The 14,415-nt window shown below is 32.5% G+C and overlaps 1 protein-coding gene across 1 annotated transcript; it reads left to right on the forward strand.

The window, feature by feature from the left end:
* The first annotated feature begins 7,909 nt into the window (after positions 1-7,909).
* Positions 7,910-11,490, forward strand: LOC115696857 (transcription factor bHLH30). The gene is made up of 2 exons (XM_030623739.2): positions 7,910-8,814; positions 10,802-11,490. The coding sequence occupies exons 1-2, from the start codon at positions 8,509-8,511 to the stop codon at positions 11,282-11,284; spliced, it is 789 nt and encodes a 262-aa protein (XP_030479599.1). The 5' UTR covers positions 7,910-8,508; the 3' UTR covers positions 11,285-11,490.
* Positions 11,491-14,415: the final 2,925 nt, after the last annotated feature.

The following is a 14,415-nucleotide window of genomic DNA, read 5'->3' on the forward strand; positions in this document are numbered from 1 at the left end:
ACAATGAAGTAAATAAAGACACAAGAGTTTTATAGAGGTTCGGCCCCGAGCAGTTCGGTAATAGCCTACTCCCCTTAGTTTGTATTGACTTAAGAACAAAGAATATAATGATTCCTTTTCTTAAAGCTCTTACAACAGTATCACTGAATATGAATTCTTAGATGAGTTTTTTGACTCTTTGCCCACTGAGAATGAATCTCTATTTATAGGGCTATAAGCTTTGAGGGAAGAATTTTCCTTCTGATTACAATTCATATAATTGGAAAGATTCCATATTAAATACAGAATACACTAATCTAAGGATTCGGACAGCTTGCCATATCTCCGTGATATGATCCCAAAATTATAGGGATTTTTTCTATGACCCACAATGTGAAAGCTGAAACTGCTAAGTGTTGGCGTACTATTCGGATTGCTCACTGCTCGGTTATGCAAGCTTCGTCCGCGCGAATACATAAGGTTCTCGGCTCGGCATATCTCTTACGAGCAGATATGCAAAGTTGATTCCACGTGTCACCATCGTGTGATCCTACGTTAGAGTGCAAAAATTAGGATAACACTCTTAATTAATAAATTGACCCCAAAACCTCTTTTCTTCAAAATTAAGCCCTTGTTTAGTTAAAATTCTTAAATAAGACATAGTCTAATTTTAAAATTATAATTGACTGAGTCTGCAAGCAGTATTATCTCAACTAGTGAGGGGACCATGGGCCTATATAACCGAGCTTTCAATAAGTAGATCTAGAATTCACCAAGTAAATCCACTAACTTATTAATTCCTCATTGAACCACTATAGAACTTAGAATTGAATACACTCTCACTTATATAAAACGCTCTATATGTACCACGATATAGATACATTATGATTATCCATTGTTACAATCCTAATAGTCAAGGATCCTCTATAGATGATCTACACTGAATAGGGACAAATTTACCATTCTACCCTTCAATATATTTTATCCTTAAAACACTTAGCTACCTATGAATGATATTTTAGTAAACTAATATAATTACTGAAATGAGATCTCAATCATTTATCTCTATTCAGCTAAGCTCGAAGGAAATCATCGTTTTACTTCTATGTCTAGATAGAAGCTATAGACTCCATATCTATGTTTAGCGCTCCCACTCATTTGTACTATCATGTTTCCGAAATGTACGTACCACCCAGACCAAAAGATAGGCTTAACTAACAAATCAAAGAACACAAATAACACTCTTAAGATCGAACCTAACCATGTCAGGATTAAGATCCATAGACCTAAGATCAACCATTGATATTGACTTAGAAAGATATCTTATCTAAAGTCAATATCGGTCCCTTCCAATGAATACTCCATACATCTGATACTGGTAAACTTTGCCAATGCCCTGGAAAGGACATAACACTTATCTTTGGACATCTGTCTTGAGACTCTTTTGTTGCTCCTCGGCCTCTTTCTTAATTTTAGAGATCTTCGACTGCAAATCAGACCATTGCTTAGCTAAAACCTCATGATGTTCCCTGAACTTGCAAAGTTTGACATTAAGCATCTCGACACTTTGGAGACCTCTCTGTTGAGCCACAAAAGATAAGAGAGATGCATGCGAGAAGTAAAGTCAGAGGAAGATGTGTAAGAGAAAAGGGAAATATACAAAAAAAAAGGAAAGAAGAAGACAAATTAAAAACTAACCGACTGCCTAAGGTCATAACTCCTTGTCACAAGACTTTCAAAGCTACCCTTGTTTATTAGGTCTCAGTCACTTTGTTCAAAAGACTTGTAATGATGGCATTTGTTGGTAGCATGCAGCGAGCAAATCTACGAGCCTTCTGTGCTGGTATAAATAGGCAGGGGGCAAGAAGGCTCTAGCAGTGCCATCTCGGGACGAGAACTAGAAAACTTAACTTGATGAACGGACCCAAATGCATGTTCATCAGTGCTCACAGCAACTAGAGCAGTTGAGTTATCTGGAGACTTTTCTAGCTCGATGCTAAGTTGGGTCGAGGCTCATTTTTTGCTGGAAGTAATTTTGGTCCTTTTGGAAGGTTCCTTGGTTGATCCCGAGGCATCTCCTATTGAAGTTGTGCGCTTCATGGATTTTTTGATGGGGCAGTAGGTCTGCACAACATATCTTCAGGATCAAGATCCATACCTGGGAGACAGAGAAATATGTCAACACTTGTTTAAAATAAATAACAAAAATGTGGAGAGATAATCTCCCACTTAAGAAAATTACCATAGTCATCAGATGAGGATGAAGAACTAAAATAATTACGAAACTCCCTAGAACAGGTAATCATGTAAAGGTAAAAGGGGTTTAGTGGAGACATGTCCCAATCTGGATGGCTTGCCCTATCGAAGTTGGTGCCATATTGTTTGGTAATTCTGAAGTAAGAACTATTACAACTTAATTGAACGTGATGCTCAGGGTACCAACTATTAAATCTGGCAATGCGATCTACACAATTCTAAATGTAAAAGTTACATTGGCTATCCCTAAATTTAACTAGTGAGGTACGCTTGACCCTAAGTACAATTGGAGACCATCTACGAGCACCAAGTTTATTACCTCGGGAGGCGTCATCTTCAGCTTCCCAAGTAGTTATGTTCTTCAAATAGTGGGTGCGAGCCACATAAACACTATCTTCCTCGTCAGCAAGAACTGGAACCTGTTGCCAGTCCAAATATTTTCGGACTTTAAAGTCATCAGTGGATTGTATACTGCCGAGAAAATTTCAGGTCTTCAATTTATCTTCATGTAACAAGAAATCTGCTGCTCGCGGCCCGAAGGGAAGACCAAGAAGAATTTTATGCCTCCTTTCAATATCAGGAGTCACAATAGGCCTCCTCGTAACCGCTGTCAATACAACATAAATAAAATAAGTAAAAGCCTACACTTATTAAATTTAAAACTCGAAACCAAGTTTTTGAGATAAGACAATACTTACATACTGTGCAAAACGCATTTGTGTTGATGGGGGCGAGACAAAATGTCCAAAAGAATTCGTCCTTGAATTCATTTTTATTGGGCAGCCTCACAATGATCCTTTGATCATTGTTGTGGGTCCCGAGATAGTAAAAACCACCTGCTCCTCGCTTCCTTGCAGGACGGACTTCACTGAGAAAAAGTAAAGAATTTTGAGTGGGGTTGGGCACTCCCACTTCAAAATATGATACAAAACCTTTAAACTGGCAAATATTCTATATGAATTCGGTACCAATTGAAAGGGAGCAATGCCTAAGTAGTTGCAAAACTCCTGAAAATATTCTTTAAGAGGGAGAACGGCTCCAACTCTTATGTGCTTGAGGCCCCAGGTGCCTATCCTAGATGGTTCGCTAGTACTACAACCTTCTTCACGGATCACTCGTTCAGGAGAATAACAACTGAATTCTCCTAGGGCAACAGACCTAACTAAGCATCCTTGTCCATACTTGATGCCACACGATTTTAATACCTCTCCAACATAAGATCCTATGGATCTGACTTTAGGCTCAATTAGTTCTACCTCGAAAGTAACTGTAGGGTCTTGAGGGGTCTTTGATTTTCATGCTTTTAGGGCCATGAAATCAAAATCTATGTCACCTGGTGAAAAAGTAATAGTGACTGGAGGTAACAACAGAGGTCTCGATAAAGGAATATCAATTGAATTCTGAGATTCAGGCCAGGCAGCTTCTCGCAAAAAATAACATTTACCCCTCAGTTATTTCTTGCAAAAATCACCTATAGCGACTAGAGATTTCATCTTGGTTGGTTTTCATAAGATGATCCCTAATCTTTGCATCTTTTAATTCGAGAATGGTTTTAGGTATGTGTATTTTGAGTCTGAATGGAATGACAGAGATCTAACGATAATTTGATTCTAGGGATTCTGGAATTGTGATTTATAGAACAAATTAGGTCATACTTATAGACAATACTATCTCAATTTCGAAAAAACAAAACACAAGTTTAACCCAAAAAACCTATGAATCGAATAACCTAAAATTTTTCTAGCCCTAGAACTATGCAGACAAATAAAATCAAAATTACCTAAAATAGCAAAACAATGCAGATAAGGAAATATCAATGAAGGAAAAGAAATTATGAATACATAGAAGAAAAATCAATAATAGAAGAAAGCATATTACTTACTATCCTCACTGAAATTGCTGAAGAAATTGGAATTTTGCGATTGAACTTTTGAAGATTGAAAGGCTGAGTCCTAATGGTTTCTAGAACTATAAACGTAATTTGATGTAACATGCAAGAAGAAGCTGAAGGAAAATGAGAGCATGAAGAAAGCTTGAAGGTTTGAAAAAATAAAAATGGTGACATATGCTCTCAGTTTCAATTTTATACCCAATAAGTGATCACCGTTCGATCAAAAGAAATCTAATCGAACGAATGGGAACATTGCAAAATAATAACAGTCAGTGCATTAAATACTCAATGATGTGCCTCGAAGTTCTGAACTGCCAAAACTCAAAGCATGTAAATTTTTAAAAGAGTTAAATACGATTATGCCCCTAGAATCATTTAAAAAGTACTTTTCAGAGGGTAATTGCTATACTCGAAATTTGATTATGCATCAGAAGCTGACACATGTCCTACAAAAGGAATATGAATCAACTCAAAGAATATAATAATGACATTCTATAAATAAATACAATTTAAATAACTCGTTCCAATTAAGTATATGTTTGATATATATATATATATTCAAACTTGCTGACTACTCAGCCTTATGTGAGACAAGAATAATAACTATTAAACTAGAATTGATTAGACATATGTCTGTCTCGGGATAAACATAGTAAAATAAACGAGAAGAGATATTTAAAGATCTCGTGAATCGTTGACTCTCCTACACAAGCAGAGTAAAAGTGATAACACTCAACCGCCTCGCATTATTATACACAATGTAGTGATCATCTCACATCACTAATACAAAAAAAGGGTACAATAAGATGAAGTACTTCTATCAGTTAATGTTTTTTCCTATTAAGATGGATAAGAAGGAGAACTCATATTTGACGAGATGCAACCTTCCTAAGCAGCATAATCGTCTAAAAAAAATTAGGAGCAGTTGGATAGCTATTAGATATTATCCCATCTGTAAATAAATAAAACGTGGGGAATGTCCACGTTTCATCAGTAGTTGTAAATGAATCAATCCCAATAAAAATAACTGTCAACCTATATTCTTATAAATAGGGGCAGAATCCATGGGAAGAGGGACGGCAAAAAATAGAGAGAAATTTTATTATTTCAAATATTGAGATTTGTATTCTGTGTTTGAGAAAATATCCTTAATAATATGAACTAGTGGAGCATGTAGATTTTAACTACAAAACTACGTAAAATATCTGGTATTTATTATTATCATTAATTTTTGTAGTGTATTTATTGCAAAAAAGGTTATTTATTTAGTTAACGAAAATCTACGTTAACACATTCCTATGTAATTAGCTCCTACAAATATTGGCCTCATCTCACTATTAAAGGGGACGAACTTATTCGGGGAGAAAATACTCAAGAGAGAAATTTTGATCTAAAAGTGAATTACTCAGAGATCTTTGTAAAAGCTTTCAAGAGAGATCAAGGTCTGTTGTTCCTTTACTCACAAGTCAATACAATAAAAAGGGGAATATGCTATGACCAGTATCACTGGGTCGAACCTCTATAATTTCTAGTGTTTTCTTTACTTATTACTCTTTGATTTTTATTCTTTATTTATTCTTATCGCTTTAATTAAGACTTATTGTCGTTGGCTAAAAGCGAGATCAATAGTATATATGTTTTGTTGTATGATATATATTTTTTTTACTGTGTATAATATATCACTTATTATTTAACATTGATATTTAATTTCTATTTTATTATATATAATGATTATATATAATTTTGTTAGTAATGTATACATATTTAATAGTAGTATATATAATTTTATTAGTGTGATACATTTTTTGAGTATTGATATACTAGTTTTAGTATCGATATACTTTTTTTGTGGTATATAATTTTATTACTACGGTATAGTAATTTTCAATGTTACGATATATCAAATACTATTGTACATATTTAATGATCTAATATATTTATTTTTTTATTACAATATATTAATATGAAATACTAAAAAATTTCAATACCTTAATTTAATTATTATATAATTTTCTTATAATTTTTATTAACTAATTTAATATTTAATCAATTTACTATTTTTTTTTAAAAAAAAAAGAGTAACATTTACTTACTTAATTTCTAAATTTAAAATCATTTTGTATATCAACCCAACTTTTTTTTAGGGCTAAGATGCAAAATGGCCTTAATTTTGAAAGTTAAGTGAGTAAATGTTTCCTTCTTAAAAAAATTAAGAAAATAGCCAAATATAATAAATTAGCTAAAAAACTTATAAAAATGTATTTATTACATATTATTTTTTTTTAAGAAAAATATAATAATTAAATGAAGTTATATAATTTTTTTTAGTATTGCATATTATTATATTGTAACAAAAACGAATAAATATATTAGATCATTAAATATATACAACAGTATTTGATATATCGTAACACTGAAAATTAATATACCATAATAATAAAATTATATACCACAAAGAAATTATAAAAATACTAAATTAATATTCAAAAATAAATATATCATGCTAACAAAATTATATATACCACTATTAAAATATGTATACATACCAAAAAATTTATATATAATAAAATAAAAATTAAATATCATCTTAAATTAATGATATCCTATAGACAACAAAAATTATATACCATACAACAAAACATATATACCTACAATAAAAAATAAACTAAAATAATATAATATTATTAAAAAAAATTATATGTACCATATTAACAAAATTATATACAGCCATAAAATAATTATACCATACTTACAAAATTAGATATTACCTTTATATATAATAAAATAAATATTAAACATACATGATCAAAAATAAAATGATATACTGTACAATAAAACTTATATATCATATAATACAAAACATATACCATACAATCAAAATATTTATAATAACAACAAATAAAAAAAAAATATAAGATGCTAATAAAAATATATATCATGTCAACAAAAGTACAATAGAAAATAGAACTTAAATATTATTTAAAAAAATGATATATCATTCACCAAAATATATATACTAATAATAATAATAAAATATATATTACTAATATATATATATACACTAACCAAATTATATACCACAATTAAAATATATATATACCATGATAACAAATTATATACCACCATTGTATATAAGAAAATATAAACTAATTAAATACTATTTAAAATAAATATATATCATACAATTAAATATATAAAAATAATAACTAAACGTAGCATGCCAATAAATTCTATACATATATTAAAATATTTGTATTATGCTAACAAAATTATATACTACTATTATACATAACAAAATAAAAAATAAATATCATCTAAGAATAATAATATACTATACAACAAAACAAAATATAATGTACAATAAAATCTATATACCAACAACCAATAATAATTCATAAAAATTAAAAAAAAAATCAACATAACTTTCAAATAAAAAAGATTTTAACAAAACTAATATACATATATCATCATTGTAAAAAAAAAATATACATATATCATAATCTTTAAGTAATTTGCTTCTAATTCTAAAAAAAAATATATATATAAAAAAAAAATTATTAATTTTTTTATGTGACAAACAAAAGACAATATAAATAATAAATAATCTAAAAAAATAAATATTCTCCTACAAATTTTAAAATTAACATAATTTTATAATTTAAAGTCATTTACTATCATTTTCCCTTTTTTTTCTATTAGGTTGGAGCTCTCTTGATAAAGCTAGAGGGCAACCACTGAACAGACGTACCCTTCCTCCCCGTTTCTATTTAAAAAAGAATGAAAAAAATTGCTTAAGGGGTACTATGGTCTTTTCATTAAAACTCTGATTGTATAAGTACCAATCCGGATTCTCCTCTCCCCAAACGATTGTTTGTTTTAATTCTCATTCCTTAATAAACAATCGATTTGTTCCACAACTCTTTTTGACTCTCTGTCCCTTCATAGGAAATCCCAACAGGATTGCCCACAACACTCTATTCTCCTCTAGTTTTATCAATAACTAGTAAACTCTCTTTTCTGGAACCTAGAAATGCTGCAATTCAAGACTTTAAAGAATAAAATGTGGATGTTCTCTTACTGAGATCGCTTCACAAAGTCCTCTTGTAAAGCAACACCAACCAAAAACCTTTCTCTTCATCCATTTAAATGGAAGTTATGAACAAACCCACAAAAGGATCCACCACCATCACTATCTTCATACTCAATGACAAAGTTGCAGCCCTGAGATCTCCACTTCCCAAACTCTCTTTTTGGTTTGCCCCAACAACTCGGCCACCTGGTTCATAAATCAACAACAAATTTAACACTTAGATTGAAAGAATTACAAAAGGAAAACATATATATAGTAATAAAATTAGTTATATTTAGTAACAAACAAGTTAATGGCTTCTTATAGTTTCTCAAACATTTCATACGGGTCTGATTATTCCAGCTTGTTTGACCCTTTTTCCCATACTGCTGCTGGGTTTAATGGGACGTTTAAAGGTGGGTCGGTTCCTCACTCTTTGGTGTTGGATAGTAAGAGAGGTGAGCTTGTGAAGGCCCCAGCAAGAGTTGGGAAAAAAGGGTTGTCTGAGGCTAAGGCTCTTGCGGCTTTAAAGAACCATAGTGAGGCAGAGAGGAGAAGGAGAGAAAGAATTAATGCCCATCTAGCTACACTTCGTGACTTGGTGCCTTCTAATGAAAAGGTAAGCTAATCTCAACATACTTGTTTTTAGTAAATATATGAGTTACTGGATTAATTGATATATAATTGTGTTTCAATCTAAAATTTATCAAGGCACGTTGTCTACCTCAAATGGTTTTTGTTTTTAAACTTCATATGGTTTTACATTAACTTCTTTCTGAGAAAAATTCATGGTCAATATATCGTGGCTTTCACAAAAAATAGAAATCTATTGGTACCTTCTGTAGATATAATAAGCATAAATTGTATTTTTACTTCTTTTTTTTCCCATTTCAAGTCTTTAGAAATAACATGAGTTAGCCTTTGTAAGTTGTAGCAAGTGTATCACACTTGTGGGGTCATAAATTAAAGTATAATTTTGTCTTGTAAATTGCTGTGTTATGATAAAAAAAATAGTTTAGTTCTAATTAATTAGTACTGATTACAGACGACCGATAAGGATTTCTAACATCTCTGAATTTTGATGAAGGTTACATACCCTTAGATAGTTAGATATTATAGCCTGCGTATAGCTCTGAATAATCTTGAAATTGTTAATGTTAATAGGCTCCCACAATTTTTAATATTGTAATTGGCTTGCCTTGAAAAGTGATTTAGATGCACACTAGAAAAAAATTGAGTAAAACCTACATTTTGAAATTATGTTGTATGGTCAACTCAGAATATAGTTACAAAAAAAAAAAAAAGTATTGTAGAGATAGAAGCAGCTAAAGTCAACCAGAAGATAGTCTGTTTTCATGCTGTCTCAAATTTTCAAAAATTAGATTGCATTTTTGATCATATGGAGTACTCTCACTGGTTCCAGTTACAAATAAAGTTAGGTGTAAAAGTCAGATGTTTGTTATAAGTTTTCTAAAATAACCAATCAGTTATGAAATTTTGAATCATGCAAAGTACAAGTATGTTAATCTTTTGAGAACATTAGTCAACTTCACAAATATATTTCTCGTCTCTTCATCCATAATTGGATCAAGTCAACTCCTAATATCGGAAGTTACAAAAGTCAACTATAAAATATTAGTTTTATTGAGCAAATTTAAATTTGTAAACACCAAGATGTAACTGACTTTGCAATCTAGACACCTTTTATAGGCCTGTTTTAGAAATATTCAATATATTTTAAACAACATTGAGCAAGCTAGGTGCTATTCGACCTGCTCTTTCTAATTCAAATTATATTCTCAGATATAAATATATGAAAATAGTCTGCTAACAAGTGCTTTTATTAAATTGAAAAAAAAAAATTGAACTGTTCTATCCTAATCTCATCATAATTATAAAATATATATATATATAAAATTATATATCAAGGGACGGCGGGGTATGAGATATTAAATAGATATAATTTTGTCCCCTCAAGCTTTCAACCTTTTGGTACCATGTACCAATTTAGATTATTGTAAATTGAATGGTTGGGCACATAGCCACCTGTGGAAGAGACTCTACATCTTGACTAGTTACATATGTTTATGTATACATATATATATATATATAATATATGGCTTAGTTGCTTGGCGGTGTACATGTCAAGTGAGTAGTTTGACATATTATATTATTAATGGGGATGTAAGCAGAAACATACGTCTGGGAGAAGAATAACCACTTCATTTTTTAATCTCACAAGCTGAAATGATTTATTCTTTTATTATTAATGAGGTGGCGGGTCACTAAATAAGCTGTTCCTTTTAAGAAATCAAGCGGATTAGTTTATTATATTAACTTATTTATGTGGGCTGAAACTAAGTTTTTTTTATAGTTGGCCTAATTCGGCTTCTTTGGCTGTAAATGATAACAAGGTCAACTATTATTATAGCCAATGATAAGATGTATTGAATACTAAATTTATTTTGTGTGAACATACTTTGTTATGTTATACATAATTGTTTTTTGTAGAATAATTCTAAGCAGAACTCTACACTTAATATGTTCAAGCTATGATAAATATATGTCTTGCAATACGTACTTAACTTAGTTGTTATATATTACAGATGGACAAAGCAACATTACTAGCTGAAGTCATAAGGCAAGTGAAACAACTGAAGAAAAATGCTGCAGAAGCAAGCAAAGGATTGCTTATTCCTGCAGATGATGATGAAGTCCAAGTTCAACGATTTGATGATGACAATGGAGCAGGGAATGGAAATGTCTTGTTCAAAGCTTGCGTCTGCTGCAGTTATCGACCAGAGCTTCTCTCTGATTTAAGGCAAGCTCTTAAGGGCCTTCCCTTGCAAATGATCAGGACAGAAATATCAACATTGGGAGACAGGCTAAACATCTCATTTGTTTTCGCCTGCTCTAAAGGAAAGAGTAATGACGCTGAGACATGCCGAACTCTTGCGAGTTCTGTGCATGAGACTTTGAACTCTGTTCTGGATAAGGCTTCTGCTTTGGCTGAGTACTCGCCAAGAACAACGCTCTTATGCAAACGACGCAGGATTTCTTACTTAGATTCCTCAAGCTCATCCAGCTAAATCTTACTAGTCACAGAAGTTTATATAGAAATCTATGTATAGATATTATATATTTTTATAACTTTGTAAGCTTTATTTTAAGAAGCTTTTTTCAGTGTCCAACGTTTCAGCTCTATTTTGTGTATTTATTTTGTTGAGGGAAAATACTTTTGGTGTTCTTATAGATGTATATTTGTGTTGCTAAATCAATAAATTTTCTTCAAGCCTATGTCGAGTTGAATTTAATACCAACATGCAGGGATGAGATGCAACATTTCAGTTAATGGATGTAGAAGCTTAACAGTGGCAGAAAGAAACAGAGGAAAGAAGAGGAAGATAAAGAGAGAGCAGAGCTTTGAAAATATTGCCAAAGAAGCGTAACCAATTAATTAGCTTAGAGACCTTTATTTATACTAAATTCCAATACAAGAGCCATATACAAGTTGCTTAACGGAAAGCTAATAGAATTATCTAAACTTTAACTATTTGTTTAACTAACTTTAAATACCAAAAGACTATGTAATCAAATCAGGCCAATTAGTATATTAGTTTATATCTCCCGTCATATGAAATAGCGAGGTAGCTATTTGATGTTTGCACTTGAGATAGTTGAATTCATCTGCAGCTAAAGGCTTAGTTAGTATATCAACAATTTGATCCAAAGAGGGTACATAACGAAGTGAAAGTTGTTTTGCAAGGATTTGGTCTCTTCAAAAATGATGATCAATCTCTATGTCTTCACCCTTGGCATGATACACAGGATTTGCAGCTAGAGCAGTGGCACTTTGTGTCAATACTAAAAAGTAGTCAATACCAGCTCGCTAGATTGGCAAGATAAATAACGAATGGAAGTACATAAGTTAGAGGGACACAAAATTTATAATAGTTCACTCTCCATACCGCGATAGTAATAGAGCCATGTATACTTCGAGTTTTTATTTCTCACAAGATGGTATTATAGAAAAAGGCTAAGTGTCTAAACTCTAGTGTAAAGACTGCTTAGTTTAATTTGGAAACTAGCAGTTAATTATGTTTAATTATGAAAATTATTTATAGATATTTAAATAATTATTTATGCTGTTATTATTGAATTCTGAAATGCATTTTATGTCATATAGTGAATTTCATAATTTTGCATTTCCGGTGCCCGGCAACATGGAACTCGGTGTTTGGCTCAGTAAAATCACAACTTAGCATGTTAGTATTAGGGGATGGTTATTTAGACATTGGGAATGTCGGGAGTGGTCGGGAATTTAGAATTTCCCAAAATACCCTTTAGTGCCCTTTATGTTATTTTTAGTGTGGAGGGGCAAAATGGTCATTTTGCCCCAATGATATTTTGTTCTTTAGTGGACTTTATGTGGTGAAAATACTTGATTTTAATTGATATTTGTTGGCTGAATAAAGAGTTGGAATATTACATTTTATCCTTTATTTCAAAATCGGAAAACTTAGAAAAAAATTAGAAAACTCAAGCTCTCTCTCTCTCTCTCTCTCTCTCTCTCTCTCTCTCTCTCTCTCTCTCTCTCTCTCTCTCTCTCTCTCTCTCTCTCTCTCTCTCTCTCTCTCTCTCTCTCTCTCTCTCTCTCTCTCTCTCTCTCTCTCTCTCTCTCTCTCTCTCTCTCTCTCTCTCTCTCTCTCTCTCTCTCTCTCTCTCTCTCTCTCTCTCTCCTTTCGGCCCACCTTGAGCAGCAAGGAAGTGGATATTTTCTTAGTGATTCAAGCTCCTTTTAGAAAGATTTTGTGATCTCTAGGTGTTGGTATGTTTTCTCTAGCTTTCTTTTAAGTTTTTTTGAAGTTTTGAGAAAGTCTGATAGGTTGCATGCTTAGTTTTGGTTCATAGTTGCTGCTGTGTTTTTGATGTTGTTACAGAAGTTTGTTCTTGATTAATTGAGTAGAATAGAGCAACTTGTGATGCATGTTAGTTGTGTTGTTTAAAGTTGTGAATTTTAGCTTAAAAACTATGGTTTTTCAAAGTGAAAATGTGTAAATAGTTGTTGTAGAGTTTGGTTGTGCTTGAGTTCAGTTTCTGCAGTTTTTATATGCATGAATGAGTAGATTTAAGCTAGTTTTGATGCTTGTAGGTGAGCTTTAGCCAAGTTTGAGTTTTGAACTCAAAGCTTGGAGCTCACATGGCATTTTTCGTATCTGTGTTTTCTGGATGGTTTTGATGCTTTAGAAATGTTCTATGGGGTATTTAGAACAGGTCTGGAAGGTTTTGTTTGAATTGGATTTGATTTGAGCAAGTTATGATTTTTTGAGTGTATCCTGCGAGGAACCGGAATTCTGATTGTGCAACCGGAATTCTGGATGAGGGTTCAGGAATTCCCAGAACTGGAATTCCGGTTGTAGAACTGGTCTACCGGTTGGGGGATTTTCGGGAACCCTAGATTGTCTCGTTTTTATGTTGTTTAGGGTATTGCCATGCTTTTTATCGATAGGGAAACTTTTAGTTTCTAGTTTAAGTCTCCGGGAAATGATTTAGCGTATACTTATCAGTGTTGTGATTGTTATGGTTTAGGAGCTTGTAAATCGCCGTGCAGTTCGTTCCACTCAGGTTGACCGACACACCTAAATTCGGAATCGAGGTAAGATTAGTATAATAGTATGCATATGTATTACATGTTTAGCGTGCATGTTAGGAAGCCTGTTAGATTACATTAGATATGTATGTTGGCTTCGTACCATCCGACTGTGTCACATCGGTACAGGCTAGAGTATGACTAGCAGCTGGAGTATGACCAGTGTACCGAGTATAGGCTGACACTGTATCACATCGGTTAGGCTAGAGTATGACTAGCAGCTGGAGTATGACCAGTGAACCGAGTATAGGCTGATACTATGGTTGGTGGTACTGTACTATTTGGCCGTATCACATCGGTACAGGCTAGAGTATGACTAGCAGTTGGAGCATGACTAGTGTACCGAGTATAGGCTGATACTGTAACACATCGGTACAGGCTAGAGTGTGACTAGCAGCTGGAGTATGACCAGTGTACCGAGTATAGGCTGTTACTTGTCAATACTACCGTCGTACGAACGTTCGGGACTCAGTATCGTGTGGGACACGACAGTTAGGGTTATGGTCAGGGGTATGGGCGTCTGATCATAACCCGGGATTATGTATGATTATGATTATGCTTTTCTTACTG

This window comes from Cannabis sativa, chromosome 7, assembly GCF_029168945.1.
Source record: "Cannabis sativa cultivar Pink pepper isolate KNU-18-1 chromosome 7, ASM2916894v1, whole genome shotgun sequence".
Lineage (NCBI taxonomy): Eukaryota > Viridiplantae > Streptophyta > Magnoliopsida > Rosales > Cannabaceae > Cannabis > Cannabis sativa.

What these genes read in the sequence shown, in the direction of transcription:
- LOC115696857 (XM_030623739.2), top strand. Translation starts at nt 8,509, where the DNA reads ATGGCTTCTTATAGTTTCTCAAACATTTCATACGGGTCTGATTATTCC. An exon ending in TGGTGCCTTCTAATGAAAAG is followed by an intron (nt 8,815 to 10,801) that starts GTAAGCTAATCT and finishes TATATATTACAG; the next exon opens with ATGGACAAAGCAACATTACT.